General features: G+C 36.0%; 1 protein-coding gene across 19 annotated transcripts in view; it reads left to right on the top strand.

Moving 5' to 3' along the window:
* LOC105489205 (netrin G1) overlaps positions 1-17,872 on the top strand; it is a 362,022-nt gene that overhangs the window by 182,870 nt on the left and 161,280 nt on the right. For all 19 annotated transcript variants that reach the window (XM_011753895.3, XM_011753882.3, XM_011753888.3 and 16 more), the window contains one exon: positions 4,217-4,857. In XM_011753895.3, coding sequence (XP_011752197.2) covers positions 4,217-4,857 — 641 coding nt within the window. The remainder of the gene's footprint in view (positions 1-4,216; positions 4,858-17,872) is intronic.

Raw genomic sequence — 17,872 nt, 5'->3', positions numbered from 1 at the left:
CCACTTTGACTACAAATTGCTAATTAATAACTACAATTCTCCCAGAGGTAAAATATTAACATTTTAAAAATGAAATTAAACATCACAATCTTCTTCTAATTGTTACAAAAATATTTAGCAGCAATGGCTGTTTAATTATTTAGGCATTTGTTAGTGGTGTAAATATTATCAGCACAGTCATAAATATTTTCTGCTTTGTCCACAGACAATCAGCTAAGGATATGTTGTTTGTTGGACTTCAATTAAGATCTATTTAAGGCTGCCTGCTGGCCACAAAATAATTACTTACACTTCCTGATGCCTGAATCTGTTAGATTAGCAGCAAGAAGTGTACTTTGTTTTTGTAAGTCAGGAAAAGTTGCATTTTCTTATATAAATTTCATTGTTGATGTTATTAAAGAGGATTAGGGTGGGGTTGAAGTAGTTGAAAATTTAATTAATCTAATCCCTTTAACAGGAATTATTTTCATATTGATAATTCTGTGTAACAACAGTATTACAGATCATGCCCTGTGAAATATTTACACTAAATATTGTAGCCTGTAATCTCTCCTCCAGCTTTTTCTTTGGGGAGAGATAAGATTTACGGCTGCTTCACCTTTCATTTTTTTTTTTTCTTCCTTTGTCTCACCTGAAGTGCAGGGGATCAAATTGAAATCTTTTTTTTTTTTCCTGCTTCCTCTTTTAATTTTCTCTCAATGTCATCATATCTCAGTAAGTTATGTTAGTAGCCATCAAATCACTAATCTCCTAAAACAGTATGAGTGCTATGAAATAGGGAGAACAATCCAATTGATTTTTTCCCCCTTTGGTATCTACAGTCATTTGGTGTAGATTCTCATTTGAAATGATTTGTTTAGCCATTGATTTCAATAAATTGTTATGCTGCTAAAAATATCACTAAGAGTAGAGTCAAATGAAGGACCAAACTGTCATTCTGGTCAACCCCCTCTGATCATCTCCAGTGTAAATTGGGAATTGTTCTCAATCAACTCAAATTTCATATTATCAGGGAGACCTTCTCTGACTTCCCAAAATAAAATTACAATCACCATTGCTTCCTTTAATTGGCTTTATTTTCTCCATACAACTTATCACTGTGTAACAGTATAACACATTATGTTTGTTTGTTTAGTGCATCTCCCCCAACTAGGATGGAATTGCCACAGGAAGCAAGGACTTGGATTTGTTTACTGCTGTATCTTGAGAGCCAAGCTGAGGGCCTTAAATATGGTGATCAATAACAAACTGTTGCATGTATGAATCTTTACTCTCGTTTTTTTAGGTGCCTAAGGCACCAGATCTGTGCAAAGCTATGAGGAACTTGACACAAATGTAGGCATTTGCCCTGAGCTGGCTGATCCACTTAGCCTCAATGGAAGGATTGCCCACTGAGAACAGACCTGGTGCTTTCTGTAGCTATGCCTTTATTAAAGGACGAAAACTGGGTTGTGTAGTGCTGTTTGGCCTCCACATGTTTACAATATCGAGTGATACAAAGCAGAGAATCTCTAAGGAGGCCCTCCAGGATACGACTTCTGTAGAATATGAACAGGAGTTACTAAACTAGAAACAGACTCCGTGGTCATATAAATCTATGAAACTAGGTGTCATGTGAAGTTAAACAAGGTTCTTAATTTCAAGATATCTCAGATTATGATAACATTCATTAGGACTCTCCAAGACAAGAAGATTAGGCTGTGTTTCCTGAATCACTTGGTCTTAGACATTTCCTTTCTACCAGCCAATCCTGTTTCTACAACAGGGCTACAACAGAGGGAACTCCAGTGACTTGGGAATTCAGCAAGCCAGGGAAGGGGTAAGAGGCACCAGTCTCGTCTCTGCCTCTTACTGACTTTATTATGTGACCTTGGACAAATTACTTAACACCTCTATACCTCAATTTCCTCTTCTATAAGGTAGGAATGAAGAGGATTACCCAGGAAAATGTATGTAGTGTCCAGCACACAAGTGCTAACTAAATGGTGGTTATTGCCAATACTTTTTATTGAGTATAGGCATGAGAGCCTTTTACATAGATTTCTTCAATGATATTTTATAAAATAGGTTTGTTAGTATTGACCAATTTCCAGAAGCAGCATAATGTATCATCTCCTGTGGTCCCAGTGCCCTATCCCTATCTGAGAAGCTTTGCACACCAATGCTGAAGGTAAACAAATGTTATCTTTCAACACAATTTATTAGAAACATCTGATAACTCACTTTGGTGGATCTCACAGTGCCCTTCCCCTTGTTTCCATACCCCTGACCTCAGATGAAGACGCTTTTGTCAGGTGGAAGATGGTAGCATCCAAGTTAATGATAGTGCAGATGGCTGCATGCTGACAGATTTTGAAGTGACCATATTTTTTCAGTAAATTTCAAATGAAGGTGTGATTTGTGTAAATCTGACCTCTTCCTGTAAAATGTGCATTTACATATATTTAGAATTTATAAATCCTGACAGATTCCACAATATTTATAGCCCTCCATAAAAAGCCTTTGCCAGTTTGTAGAGCTTTGCATTTGGCTCTCTGGCATGCTTAAGAGAATTTAAATAATAATAAATTTGGTGATTTATTCCACCTGGAACAGAAACTTATTTCCCCCCTCCCCTTGGCTCATTTTGAAGGGGATACTATAAATAGTGCCACAGACGCTGGGATCAGGACTAGGGAATTGAAATTCGAGAGAGAAGTACAGAAACATTTTCATTATCACTGATTCCTTGAGTGTATTTTTAAAACAGTTCTGTTCCTCAAATAATGTACCTTCTCTCCTTTCTCCTGTCCTATCACAATTATGCTTGAATCTCCAAAACCTGTTGCCAACTTTAGGATTCGGTTACATTAATGGGAAAGAGAGAGTGAGAGTATTAGCTGACTAGGTAGGAGAAAGTTGCCTCTAGGGAGACCAAAGCAATTCTCTCATGTTCATCTTATATTTCATAAGAGTCAGCCAGTAACTGAGTGTCAGTATCTAAAGTGTAAATTCATTATCTGAGACCTCGGTCCTGTATCCTACAGGTATGATGAAAAGCTCACAGTTCATGAAAAGAAAGAAAGAAAGAAACCTAATTGTAATTACAAAAGGAAGCCCAAGGACAATGTCAGAGGATCAATTCATTTCACCCAGCCATGCTCATAATAACTGAGTACAGAATAAGAAACACCTGAATAGTCGAGTCCTAATGCTATTACTTGTTTTCTTAAAAACAAAAATCTGGTAACTTGTCATTTGCCATGGAATCTACTGATGAAAGCTGAGAGTAGCCATTTAGTGTAGCATAAGCAGTGTTGTAACTTGTAATATAACTAGGAGATTTATTTCTAGCTTCTTGTTTGAATGGCTGTGAAGGAAGTAGCATTTGTTAAAGGTAGAATAATAATAACTAACATCCATGAAGAACTGCCTATGGGCTGGCACTGAGTAACAAACACATCAAGTGGCTGTGGTTTGATTTGCCACAGCCTCCTAATTGAGTAGTAGGGTTTTTTGTCCTGGTAACTTGGGGCACACTCCCAGTCCCAAGACTTTCCTGAACAATCCTTTAATCTTTACCTAGTAGACTGGCAGATATTTGGACCAAGCCCCAGAGCCTTTAGGGTACCACATTTTAATAATTTGTGGTGAACAAAGTAAATGTTGTAAAACCAGACATTATGAAGCAAGGACCTAGTTGAGTATGATGGATTTCAGGGAAAGCCAAAGAAAAAACAAGGCTGAATGTTGTATGGGGGTATTGTCTCCCCCACAGAACACAGGTATCTATGGTTCATGGCTCATTCTAAAGCTTTGCTTGAAAAATGACTTTTTAAAGAAGTGTACTCTTAAGGAATGTCCTTCAGGCAGGGAGGAATTTCCTTTGCTTTTCTATAGCATCTTTCTAAGAGGAAGCAGAGGTATTGAGCTGTTAGACAGTTGCTCAGTGTCTTTGTGCTTCTGTGACCACATTATGGATCTAACACATATGGGATAAATAAACTGTTTTCATTTCTTAAAGCACATGGAAGGAAACAAGACAAGAAAATTACCATATTGCTTTTTTTTCTTTTTAAAGCTATTAAAGAGGAGAATCCAGTTAGGGCAAATAAAAATGATTACTGAAAACAGATTTTTTTTTCCCTTTTCTAGCCTCTTACTGAGCAACAGCAATATGGCAAGACTTGTGGCAAACCAGTGTTTTGATGCACCCTCTTTTGTTCTTCTTCCATAGGGTAATCCCTACATGTGCAATAATGAGTGTGATGCGAGTACCCCTGAGCTGGCACACCCCCCTGAGCTGATGTTTGATTTTGAAGGAAGACATCCCTCCACATTTTGGCAGTCTGCCACTTGGAAGGAGTATCCCAAGCCTCTCCAGGTTAACATCACTCTGTCTTGGAGCAAAACCATTGAGCTAACAGACAACATAGTTATTACCTTTGAATCGGGGCGTCCAGACCAAATGATCCTGGAGAAGTCTCTCGATTATGGACGAACATGGCAGCCCTATCAGTATTATGCCACAGACTGCTTAGATGCTTTTCACATGGATCCTAAATCCGTGAAGGATTTATCACAGCATACGGTCTTAGAAATCATTTGCACAGAAGAGTACTCAACAGGGTATACAACAAATAGCAAAATAATCCACTTTGAAATCAAAGACAGGTTCGCGTTTTTTGCTGGACCTCGCCTACGCAATATGGCTTCCCTCTACGGACAGCTGGATACAACCAAGAAACTCAGAGATTTCTTTACAGTCACAGACCTGAGGATAAGGCTGTTAAGACCAGCCGTTGGGGAAATATTTGTAGATGAGCTACACTTGGCACGCTACTTTTACGCGATCTCAGACATAAAGGTGCGAGGAAGGTAAGAGAAAATCTGTCTGCCTTCAATGGGAACGGGTGTGTCCAAAGAAAATGCCAGAGTGTCTCACAGCTGTAAAGTAACATTTGTCAATTTCTACTGCAACATTTTCTTCAGGAACTCTAGTGTAGAAGTAGGTTCCGAAGGTATTCTAAGACCCCTCATCCTCAGCAGTCATTCGTAATCCCAAACTTGCTGTCACTGAACCTGGCATGATTCTTCAGAATTTAAATAAAAGTGAATTTTAAAAAGTAACTCCCTGGGTCGGGAGGTCCTTTAAGTCTTTAAGGCAATGAAGCCAGGGGAAGCAAAACCATTTGCCCTATAAGGAACTGAAAAAACTAGAAACACAACATACCATTGTTTACAAACGCAAAGCAGGGATTCAACATGCTACAACAGTCAATTTATGTTTTGTGTAATATTGCACAAAAAATCTGGAAATTCGAGTTACATTTCTTTAAATTTATTAAATCACAATCAATAGCATATAGGAAATATTTGTTAAATTGGGACAAGCTCTACTTTTCATGTTTCTGGATATTATTTTGTCAAAAAGATATACTAGCATTTAAAATCTAGACCTGAGTTGGGCTCCCTTCATGTTGTAGATCAATAACAAATGGACAGAGTTTAAACACATTAATTAAACACAGTCAGGGATAGCTTTGGTTCTGATAATATACTAGAGACAGATTTGAGCAAATTTCCGAGAATTTTGAAGATGTTTAAATGAAAAACTTCAATAATGAGAACCAGAACCACCACACAGAGATTTTCAACCAGCTTTTTAAGTGTGGTATATTATCAAAACGACCACCTGATGGGAGTGGAGGCATGAGATAATGAGTGGGAAAACTAAAGGTAAGAGCAGAGTATCTAGCAAATGGAAGCAAAGGGAAAGGCAAGCAAAGAAATAACACCCCAGTAAAAAGGCCAAGATATCTTTAAATGGAAATATATGAGGATAAGAATATAAATAGTCTATATCATGTAGGTTTAAATGTTTAATGATAAAATTCAAACAGATAAGGCAGGATTGATTCACTTTATTGACTGCCAGCATCCTTTAGGCAGCCCAGTTCTCAGAAACTGGAAGTGTTGAGACTTTCTGGTCTGTCAGAGATTTGCCTTACCTATGTGTGCTGGAAGAAAGGTCACTGCTGGTAAGGTAAAGACCATAGTGGGAACACAGAATGGAGTGGTGGGCTTGACCGTAGTGTGGTGTCAAAAGTTTCAGAGTCTTAGCTGTGGAAAAGTAGCAGAAACTGGTGGCCATCTACTCTCAGCTTTTTCTAGCTTCATGTTCCTCATGGAAGAAGAATCAAGAGCCTTTATCTGCGAAGCTTTTCCTAAAACTTTTGACCAAGGTCTTCGTGGTATGTAACGAATATGTCTTTAAAGCAGAACAATATTGAACTTGTGAGTTCTAAGCTGTAGAGGATAGTTCATGTATTACTAGCAGGGTACATGACAGGGCAATATGGAGCTGTTGCCTTAAACTTGAGTTTGCTATTTATAATAATACACAGCAATTATCCTTATGAACATTTTAGCAAAAGACTATTAGCTTCCAGGATCTTATTCTTGGGGATGTATGATATATGAAAATAGTTGATATTGATATTATTAACTATAGCTTGCCACAATGAAGTAACAGATATTCTATTCATCTACATGAATAATGGTAAAAAATTAACAAACTAAGATTTGGATTTTAATCCTAATCTACATTGCTCGGTGGATTCATCTAGGTCAGTTTCCTTGCAGTTTAAGAAATACTTAATCTGAGCCCAAATTCTTATTCCTCCACTTCTCCAAATACCTTTATTTGCCACTTGTAAAAAAGGCAATCTTCTGAAGCATTTTGGTTGGGAAAAACCTATTGCTGATGCTTATTTTTGTTATTAGTATTCATTTTGTTTCCTCTAATAATTTAAAAGAAAGTGTAAAATAAACCTGAAAGCTAAAGGCATTTTTATGCATTCTCAGCTGCTGTCAAGCATGCCGTCTTCTAAAGGTGGTGTGTTGGAAATGTAGATCCCTTCAGATCTATCACATTTCTTCCATCTCCCAGACTAGTCATGTCCTCCAACTGTATTTCAGTGGTTCTGAGGAGTTTGGAGGACTCCTCCCTCCTTCCCTGGACTCAGCTCCACTGTCTTTTCTTGTTCACCAGTCAACTGTAAGCTGAAGAGAAGCAGCTGGGCAAACGAGAAAGGTCCAGTAGAGGTGAGCCCCTTCCATAAGGTCTTCTTCTGTCACCTCCAGACTTTGTCCAAATCCTCAGGGCAGAACTGATGCTGGCATGTACTGCACTAGGCACCAGATGGCTGGAGTATTTTTGTCTTAGGGGAGGGACTAAAGAAGCAAGGTCTGATGGCTCGGGCGTATCTCCAGCTTTTAAGTTATGTAAAGAAGATCTGCTGATGATGGAGCCAGTGAAGGGAAATGTTGAGCTATAGTCTGGTTCAGGGGCCTTTCAGCATAGAAGCTGATCTAATTATTTTACCCTTGAAAGTTTCAGTAAGATTAATGATCTAGATTGTCTTTCTCTTATATAACAAATCATCTATAGAAGGATTAAATATTAATTGATGATCTCTAAAAGAAAGTTCTAAAGTTTCCCTTTCAAGGATCTCATAAATGTACACTTTTCAAAATACAACTGAAGTTCTTGTTCCTTGCACCAGCCCCCACCATCCCATGAAATGATTGCAACATTTAACATGACTTTACAGGTCTATATCTGATCATGATAATGATATTTTTCAACTTGTTACTTCTATCCCCACCCCCACCATAATGTGGAAATTGACATAAGTTATTTTGGGAAAGTAGAATGGAAACCAGATGTAAACATCCATAGTATAGGGGACAGAGAATTCAGAATTTTTTTACCTTGAAATCTTAAACTGTGAGACAAAAATAGTTGATCTTTGCTTGAGATGACTGAGCTTGTGAGATTCAATTCTCCATTTCTTTGCCCATGTGTTTGTTTTATACTGGCTAGTGTTGTTTGATGGAAAAATAGTGTTTTCATTGACATTAGACTAATGTAGCATTTATGTTCTTTTCGGAATGTGACACATCTGATACCTATTTTACTAGTAAGAAAAAAGTGTAATCTCATCATAAAAAATTTATTTCTCTTTTGCCACATACTTATTTTGCTTCCATTTACTCCCTTCATTGTGTATTTATTAAGAGAATGAAGGAAAAAGACGAAACATGGCTGTTGGCAATTTCAGCAGCTCTGTAGTACTTACATTGTTCAATAAACCTAATAATCTACATGGACTAATTCTGACTTATGGATGTCCTGCTTCAGTAAATCAGGGTGATTTTCTCCAGTGAATAATAGACGAGTGCAGTGTGCCAGTACCTTAATTAAAGAGCGGCTCTCTTAGTCTTGATCTCATTTTAATTTACAGGGTAATACTACAATAATATCACTAATGGAAGGTACATTAAAGGGCATCAAGTAGCATTAACTGTATTAAATTATGGTACTTATGTTAATTAACTGCTGAAGCAAGATGGTTCTAATGGCCAAAAAGGTCATCTAATGCATAAATAAAATCTACTCAGATGAGGGGTGAGAGGAGAAATTAGAAGTAGATGTTTGTTCTGAACATCTTTTTATACAGACCGGGGGTTAAACTCAAAAGCTGTTAAATATAGATAATGTCCAAAATATTTTCTTAGTTACACCATTGGAAGCTTTGATTTTTAAGTATTTTGTTTTCTTCTAAGCTTTCCATAATTAAAATAATTGAAAAAATGAACACTGTATTTGTCAGCTGCATAGATTTTATGGAATATAAACTCAACATTATTTATTGTTTTTTTGAGGTAAACAGTTTCAAGGAAATAATGTGATTTAATGTAATAATTTGTAAATCTGAAAGACAAATGAATCTTTAGTAATCTACTCATTTATTTTTAAGATACGCTATCAGCCACATATCAAGTTACTGATTTTAGCCATAAGACAGTGGAAATTCTATTTTAACAGTAAAAACTTGAAGAAAGTGGCCTGGAAAACTCCCATCAACATCTTCAGTATTCACCCTTTAACAAAATATTCCTAAAGGTAATTATCGGTCATTTTTTCTCAATGGTCATTACACATTTCTTATCCCTTGCAGTGCCTACTCAGGCTCCATTATAGGCAATTGACTATCATAATAGTGAACAGTATTTTTTCCTTTTTCTACTTCCATTGTTTACCTCCAAGAAAGAAGCCTTGGAATATTAGCACAGAAGTTTCACTTCGACAAACTTTTTGGTGCGATCTTCACTTCATGGCTGCCTGTGCTCAGAATCACACTTCCCTGCCTAATCCCAGGACCTGCAAAGGGCCAAGGCCAGAGCCACTATGACTAGGTGCCAGGAGTGAGGCAGGCCCCAACGTCGCTCTCAGGACTCCAGCTTCTACGTGTAAACCCTTATTCTTTGAATGTCACTACCTTTGTATTTGCTGTAATTAGAACAAGGTGAAGCTGACATCATGTTCTTGAAGCACAGCTTCCACGCGGTTAGTGCAAAAAGATGTGATGTCAGGTAAAAAAGAACACTTGGAGAAATGCAAAAGTATAAAAGCAGTAGAGCACTTTTTACATTTCTGGAAAAATCTGTGTAACCACAGAAGTGACTTGCTAATTAGAGAAGGCTTCTCAGTTATTTTGAAGGTTCCCTAAGTCTTTTTCATAACCACAACGGAAGTAAATCTGAAATATTTACTTTTTACCTCTTATGTAAGAGGCATTCCACAAAAACACTTTTTAAGCATTGAGCCTGGCCTTTATTCTTTTCCAATTAGTCTCAATTACTGAGTTTGGGCTTCACTGCCACTTAACAGATTCTGCTTTTTATAACACCTTCTTGCTTTCTGTCATCAATAGATACTTATCCTCCACTCTGGGACAGATGCTGGCTTTGATGGTAGACAGATGAAGATGCACCAAGCATAGTCTCTGCTCTTAAGGAGCTGATATCCAGCAGGGACACAGACTTTATAAACAATAACAAAAAAAAATGATGATAATGTGGGTTAAGCGCTTTTACTGTGTGAATATTCAAAGTGCTGTGGTAACAGAGAAGAAGCTACTAATGTAATCTGGAAAGACTAGTAAAACCTTTGATAAAGATGTGACATGTATGACATCTTGAAATATGAGTTTTATTGTGCCAAGCAGCCAGGGGAGAATGGATATCCTAGGCAGACAAATTATACCTAAAAACAGCACAGCATGTTAAGGAACTCCAAGCAGTAAGGAAATGATGGAGTTAAGAGTCCTGAAGATGCCCTACCATCTTCTCTTTATGGATCTTCAGCATGTCCAGGAAGCTGAAGGATTCCTACGTCTTTCTCTCTGGGTCTCCTATGTCATAAGAAACCCAAAATCTTATGGAGTCTCCATATTAATTGACTGCAGGTGAGAAACATTTTTAAGGCAATTGTAGTAAAGGCTATTCTGGTGTAATGGTGCAGACTGGAGAGCTATAACATTGCTTAATTGTGGAGTAACTATAGCTCCAAGCCCTATTTCTCAAGTGGAGAATCCAGAAAAGCTTTACACATTCCACAGGAGCCATCATATGGCAGTGGTCTCAGATTTGCTTACAAAGTCAGTAGAACTTGTTGACCAGTCATATTTTGGGGAAGACTTCTTAGTGAATTGGATGGTGGGGTCAAAACTAAAATAGGGAATAAATACTGAAATAGGCTTTTAGTTAATTCATGATTTAGCTAGTTAATTTATTGTGCCATTTCAAGTAGTAGAAATTCTAGTTAAAGATTTGAAAATACTTGTCTAATGTTGTAGAGAGAGATTTGAGCTCAAATATAGGTTTGAGAATTATTACCTTATATGCGATGGTGGACGTTTTGAGAATCAATGATATTGAGGATTTTTTTTTGTTCATAGGTATAAATGACCATTATAGAACATTTACAGAATCCTGTGGAATATTACTATGTAAAAGGTAATTTCTGAAGGAAATCAAGAAATAATCTGAGAAAATTCAAAGAGAAGGGATTGAGTTAATGTCATTCTAATAGTCCCCACTCATATTTGAGTAATAATCCTTTAAATTTGTATAGCATTCAATTTACAAAATTCTTGTCAGGTACCTTATTTCCTTTAGTGCTTACAGGACACTTGTGAGACAGGTGTTGGTTAACCCCATTTTGCATAGGCGAAAACTCAGGACCAGAGAAGTGCCATGACTTTTTCTTTAACATCACACATAATAAAGTGGTAAAATCAGGTTTTTCACAACAAACCTTAGGCTTTTGCCAAACATTATGCTCTTACAGTCACGCCAGCCTGAGGTCAGCTCAGTATATGTAGAAGACCCCCAAAATTCCCAAAGAAGCCATCTTTAAATAGCAACAGTGAATCAATACATCTTATGACTCTGCCCATCTTGGAATGTTCTGGGAGTCACACTCCATGGCTTTTGGCTCAGTGTTTTATTACACCAGGCTGCTCTGTGTTTATCTGAACTCTAACTTCTTACTTCATTTTTATCAACTTTCAAATGTGTGATCGGGTTCATTTGTCACATTGTGTTAAGTCTAGGTGTTTAACTACTAAAATCAAATTGTGGTGATAACTTCTTATTTTTTCGTGGGGAGACAAAAATAAGCTGAATTTTCTCAATGTTAATTTTTCTCCAATATTTCTTCATAAACTTTTAGTATGTGCACCTGCTTTCAACTAATGGGCATCATCAAACACTAAAACAAGTCATATGTCTTAATGGATGAACTTGGAAATGGCCAACTACTTTCGCTTAGTTTAAGCAAGTTCATACTTCAAGTGAGGGCAATGTGTTTTTCCTTTTAACTTCCACCTGTAAGTCCACATTCTCTCTTCTGAAACTATTGTGAATAAATGTGCTGCCTCTTTCGTATAATAAAATTTCGTAAATTTGTAACCAATGATTCTGTCCACCAGGTCCTTTTTTCAAGCTAAATGGATATTAAACCATTCCACTAAAATTTAATTTACTCTCCTTTTAAAAGGCAGAATGAAGTCCAGTAAACAAGAGTATTCAAATGAAAAGCATAGTAACCATAATTAAAAATTAAAAAGCAACATAAAATATTGCTACTTAACTCCAGTGGAAACACTTAGAATAAAGACTTTATGGTATGCACCCATCGTAAGTGGACAACTGAGGGCCATTCTGATTTGGGGCATATTTTTAAAATCCATTAGAAGATCTTGAATTATAAAGAGAATATATGCATAAGCAGCTCATTTGCCTCTGAGGTTTGTACTATTATAAGGAGAGAATGTATCTAATAATTCCTCCATTTAAATTATGAAATTCATTAGCATGCAGAAAAACAATCCGGTTTAGGAGCTTGTCTCTTTATCCTTAATTCCCTAGTGCCATAGATTTTTTAAGCTAGTGGGTCATTACAGGAAAGATGTCTCTTTTTTTTTTTTTTTTTTTTTTTTTTTGAGACGGAGTCTCGCTCTGTCGCCCAGGCTGGAGTGCAGTGGCCGGATCTCAGCTCACTGCAAGCTCCGCCTCCCGGGTTTACGCCATTCTCCTGCCTCAGCCTCCCGAGTAGCTGGGACTACAGGCGCCCGCCACCTCGCCCGGCAAACATAAGGTTATTTAAGCAAAAGGCCACAAAATGGATAAATAAAATAATTTCTTCCCTCATTTAACTTAGCGTTTGTATGGGAAGCGACATTCCAGCTACATCTGCATATGCCCAAACAATGGAAGGCAGGAATACACCAACTTCCGCAGCCCTGTTTTTTATCCTAAATCTGTGCTATACGTCTTCGCAATGTCTTGCTGTCCTTCTGTCCCTAGGATCAGAGTTTTTTCATAACACGTTAGGAAATGTCGGCCATTGTTTGATACTTAGTGTAAGAGTGTTTTGGGACCTATGTGATCAATGGTTCAGTAAAGAGACTATTTCCATTCATTCTCCAAATAAATACAAGAACAAATGTGTTAATGTCATGAATTTTATCACAGTAATTTGATTGTTTGGATTGATATATTGATTCTGTTGCAATATGGGTCTATATTTTCAATTCAATAAGCCACTTTTAGAACTAAGTATATTAGTTTAACCAGAAATGACTGCACTGCACAAAAACTCATGGTTGCTATTTCTACCTCCCTTTTATAGGTACAAAAACTGCATCTAAACAAGGTTAATAAATAGCAAAGGGGAAAGGAAAATTTAAAAATTACTTATGTTGGCATATAAATTTATTTCTGAAGTCCCCTTAAAAAACATTGAAAAAATGGATGGAAAGGCTTTAAATATGTGAAACAGGAGCCTCACAAACCCTACTGGTCCAGAATATTATAAAAGTAGGGTAGTTACTACATTGGCTCTTTCTTGCATTGTGACTGGTACCTAAGACAACTGATATTATGCTATAATTATATTTAGAGAATAAAGGACAAGTCATTAGGATTTTAAAATCATTGTCTTATTTATTTTAGAAGGAAACATTGGCTAAGAGACAAGAGAAAGAGATTCTCACTCTGGTTGTGCTAATAATTCTTTGTGAGCTCAGAATAGGTCATAGTTACCATAATCAGAGTCTTCTCATCTACAAAATGAGATTTTTATACTAGCTTACTGTTTCTCAGAATGTACTCTTCAAATAAAGTCCAAGATGGTCAAAAACATTTGGGATGTTTTTGATCCCAATACTTCCTTCTATGAGAATCACAATGTATATTCATATATTAAAGACCCTGAGGTGTCCTACAGTAAAGAAACATTTCTATTTTATTGAAGACAGAGCCTCTAAAACTTACTTAGTCAAAAAACATACTTGTACCTCTAAACAACCAGTATTCACAGAACTCATGTAAGGGTAACAAGGTGTCTTCAAGCTCCAACATTGTTGGACTCTTTGTAAGATTGAAGGAAATACATGAAAACATCGTGTGTGTGTGTGTGTGTGTGTTTGTGTGTGTGTGTGTTTGTGTGTGTGTGTTTAAACTATTTGCAGTGCTAAGAACAGATTGATTTTTCAAGCAAGTTCCAACTTTAGTCATCATCCTCCCTATATTACTGCTACTTTGGGTGAAAAAGTGAGACTATCTTAGAGAAAGACTAACCTCAGTGGAGAGTATCTCTCATTTTTTTTTCTTTTAACTGTCGCTCTAATTTTTTGAACCTTGGAGTACTATGCATCTTTGTTTAAGAATTATAGGAAATTAAGTACTGTATTGGAATAAATAGGGATTTTTTTGTTTTGTTTTTAAGCTAGTGAAATTGTGATGGAAGAGTCAGCAAAGATGTGAAAAATGAAATGCCAAGTGGTACAATCTGGTGTATTTTGTAGATAAATGGAGATGCTAAAGGATTTTTATTCCTCCCGTATGTAAGCGCCTCAAACTCTAATTACAGCAATGAGCTAAAATCATGCATTTAAAGAAAAATAAGATTAACCAGTATTTAATATATTCTTTTTTTTTTTTCATTTGCTTTGGAGGATATTCTTGAAACCACAAGCTAATTTTAGTTAAATGAATCTTGCCTTTCTTTTGCTAATTAAGACTGTTAATGAATAACAAATCAGAGCCCAGTAAAACTAAACATTGTATACAGCTGAGGAGTATCACCTTGTCCAGGAATTGTATTTTTGTCCTGGCTGCTTTTACTCATTTGGTGCCACCAGAATATCAGGGAAGCAAAGCTGTTATAACATATTGGTGACATCCATGTGTAATTATAGATACTCCAGTGCAGCTGGGAACAGGGAACAGATGGGGGAAGGGTGGGCCAAGAGATGATGGGTGGGGAAAGTCTAGGAGGTCAGAGATTTGGCAGGTTGGAAGGAGATAGCATCATGAACTCCTATATTGGATTTGTATAGACAGGGTGTATGCCACATAGAGTCATAGCATTGCAAAATCGTTTCTTTTAGAACTGAAAAAAAAAAAAAACATAAAAATAATTTAATCTAACTCCTCCTTTTTCAAATGTGAAACAGAATGGTTAAATGAATTAGTCAAGGATGACACTGTTGTATAACTAGAATTTAAACCCAGATGGAACTTTTACTCACTGATCTGCGTCCCATGCCTATAACTGGGCCTGGTACCTATTAAGAGTTCAATAAATATTTATTGATAGAATGAGAGAATGATCAGAGTATCCTTCTGACCATCATGTAGAGGACCATTCTGAGGACGGTTTTCCCATTAGGTATGCTATGGCCACCTCTAAATATTCCCCACACAAGACTGCAAGGGAATTGGAGCTTAGCCCATTGTTTTTGGTTATGTCACTTCATCCAATAAACCAGATTGCAAAGCTTCAGGCTTTAACTAATAGTCCAAACTTAAAGAATAAAACATATCTACTTCAGATAACAGAGTAATATATGTACTCAGGTTAAATGAATACCGCCCCACTCAAATACACACAATTTCTTTTATTATATGTTTGATTGGTCCTTTTAAGATAAAAAATTGTGACCCATAATCCCTTTCCTGGATGAGGAGAAGTCCATGAAAAGGAATGAACTGCTCACATTCTCAAGCAATATTTAGTATAATCGCAATATCACTATACGTCCACGTCCCAAGGTTGTCTTCAAATGATGTTTGCTTCTTGAGTTTAGCAACCAAGGAGTTTTGAAATGCTACTTAAAAACCTTACAACTTGTAAATGATGTCTTTACATATTGATAGGTTCAAAACTGGGGTTTCAAAGAGTTTGAGCCGAGGAGACATGGAAACAGGCAGTGATCAAACGCAACTATATACATGTATCTGCTGAACTATATACATGCATCTGCTGAAACTTTTATGAACATATGTCTTGATAAAAGTAATTGAAGTTCATTATATACTCTTAAGTGGCAAAATAGGATTAAAAATATTAATAGTATGAGGCTAATTATGAGAAGGAGGAAAAAAGAGAGAATGAGACAACACAAATATAGCTAGCTAATACTGGTGGAATTGTGGGTAGTTTTTATCTAATTAGTTGCGATTTTCTATTTTTTTTCTTTTTACTCATTGTATCATCAGAAAAAAAATAGTTTTTAAAATTAAGTTAAAATTCAGCAAAGTTATAGGATACAAAAACAACACACAAACATCAGTTGTGCTTCTATACAGTAACAATGAATGATCCAATAGGAAATTAAGAAAACAATTCCATTTACAATAGTGTAAAAATAATAAAATGGTTAAGAATAAACTTAACCAAGAATCCAAAAGTCTTGTACACTAAAAACTACAAAACAGTGCTGAAAGAAATTAAAGAAGACACAAATAAATGGGAAGATATCCTATGTTCATGGATCGGAAGTCAATGTTGTTAAGATGTTAATACTACCCAAAGCTATCTACAGATTTAATAGAATCTCTATCAAAATACCAATGATGATATTTTCAGAAATAGAAAAATCCATACTAAAATTCATATAGAATTTTAAGGAACCTGGAAATAGCCAAAATAACATTGAAAAAGAAGAATAAAGCTAGTGGCCTCACTGGGATTTTTATGTTGTTGTTCCTTTTTTTTTTTTTTTAATTTCAAAACTTACTACAAAGTCACAGTAGTCAAAACTGTGTGGTACTGACATAAAGACAGACATACAAACCAAAATAAACCCTCACATATATGGTCAAATGATTTTCAACAACATTGCCAAGACTATTGAGTGACGAAAAGACAGTCTTTTCAACAAATGATTCTGGGAAAACTGGATAGTCACATGCAAGAAAAACAAACCAAAAAAGGAAGTTGGACCCTTACCTTACATCATATACAAAAATTAATTCAAAATGCGTTAAAGACCTAAATGCAAGAGCTAAAACTATGCAAAGCTAAAACTATGAAACGTTTAGGAAAAAACAAAGGGAGAAAACTTCATGACATTAAATCTGGCAATAATTTCTGGATATAACATCAAAAGCACGGTCAACAAAATCAAAAATGGGTAAGTTGAACATCAAAATTAGCAACTTTAGTGCATCAAATGACACTATCAACAAAGCAAAAAAGCAATGCACAGAATGGGTGAAAATATTTGTAAATCATATATTTGATATGGGATTTTTATCCAGAATGTATAAATTACTCTTACAATTCAACAACAACAAAAACCTAATTAAAAAATGAGCAAGGGACTTAAATAAACATTTCTCCAAAGAAGATATAAAAATGCTTAATAAACACAGGAAAAGATGCTCAAGATCATTAGTCATTAGGGACATGCAAGTCAAAACCACAGTGAAATACCACTTCATACCCGTCAGAATGATTATTATTCAAAAAAATAAAATAATGTGTTTGGAAAGGACATGAAAAAATTGGAATGTTTGTGCTATACTGGTGAAATGGTACAGACACTGTGGAAAACAGTGTGGCAATTACTCAAAAACTAAACATAAAATTGCCGTATGATCCTGCAATTCCATTCTGGGTATATATCCAAAAGAAGTTAAAGTGGAAGCTTGAACAGATATTTGTACATCTCTGTTCATAGAAGCATGGTTCGCAATAGTCAAAGGTGGAAGCCACCCAAGTATCTATCGATGGATCAGTGGAAAGCCAAAATGTGTTATATACATACAGTGGAATTTTATTCAGCCACAAAAAGGAAATAAATTTTGATGCATACTACAACATGGATGAACCTTAAAGACATTATGCTAAGTGAAATAAACCAGTCACAAAATAACAAATATTGCATGATATGCAACTTAAATGAGTGTCCTAGAGTAACCAAATTCATAGAGATAAAGTATAGTGTTTCTGCCAGAGGCTGGGGGCAGATGAAAAAGAAGAGTTCATTTGTAATGAGCACAAAGTTTCAGTTGGGGAAGATAAAAAAGTTCTGGAGATGAATGATGATGATGGTTACAAAACAATGTGGAAGTATTTAATGCCACAAAACTGTCTATTAATGATTAAAATAGTAAATTATGTGTTATGTGTACTTTAACAAAATAAAAAATCAGTAACTGCACAAACAATACTCCTTGACTCAGCAAA

The sequence above is a fragment of the Macaca nemestrina genome, chromosome 1 (assembly GCF_043159975.1).
Source record: "Macaca nemestrina isolate mMacNem1 chromosome 1, mMacNem.hap1, whole genome shotgun sequence".
Taxonomy (NCBI): Eukaryota; Metazoa; Chordata; class Mammalia; order Primates; family Cercopithecidae; genus Macaca; species Macaca nemestrina.
This window is presented reverse-complemented; position numbering and strand designations above follow the sequence as displayed.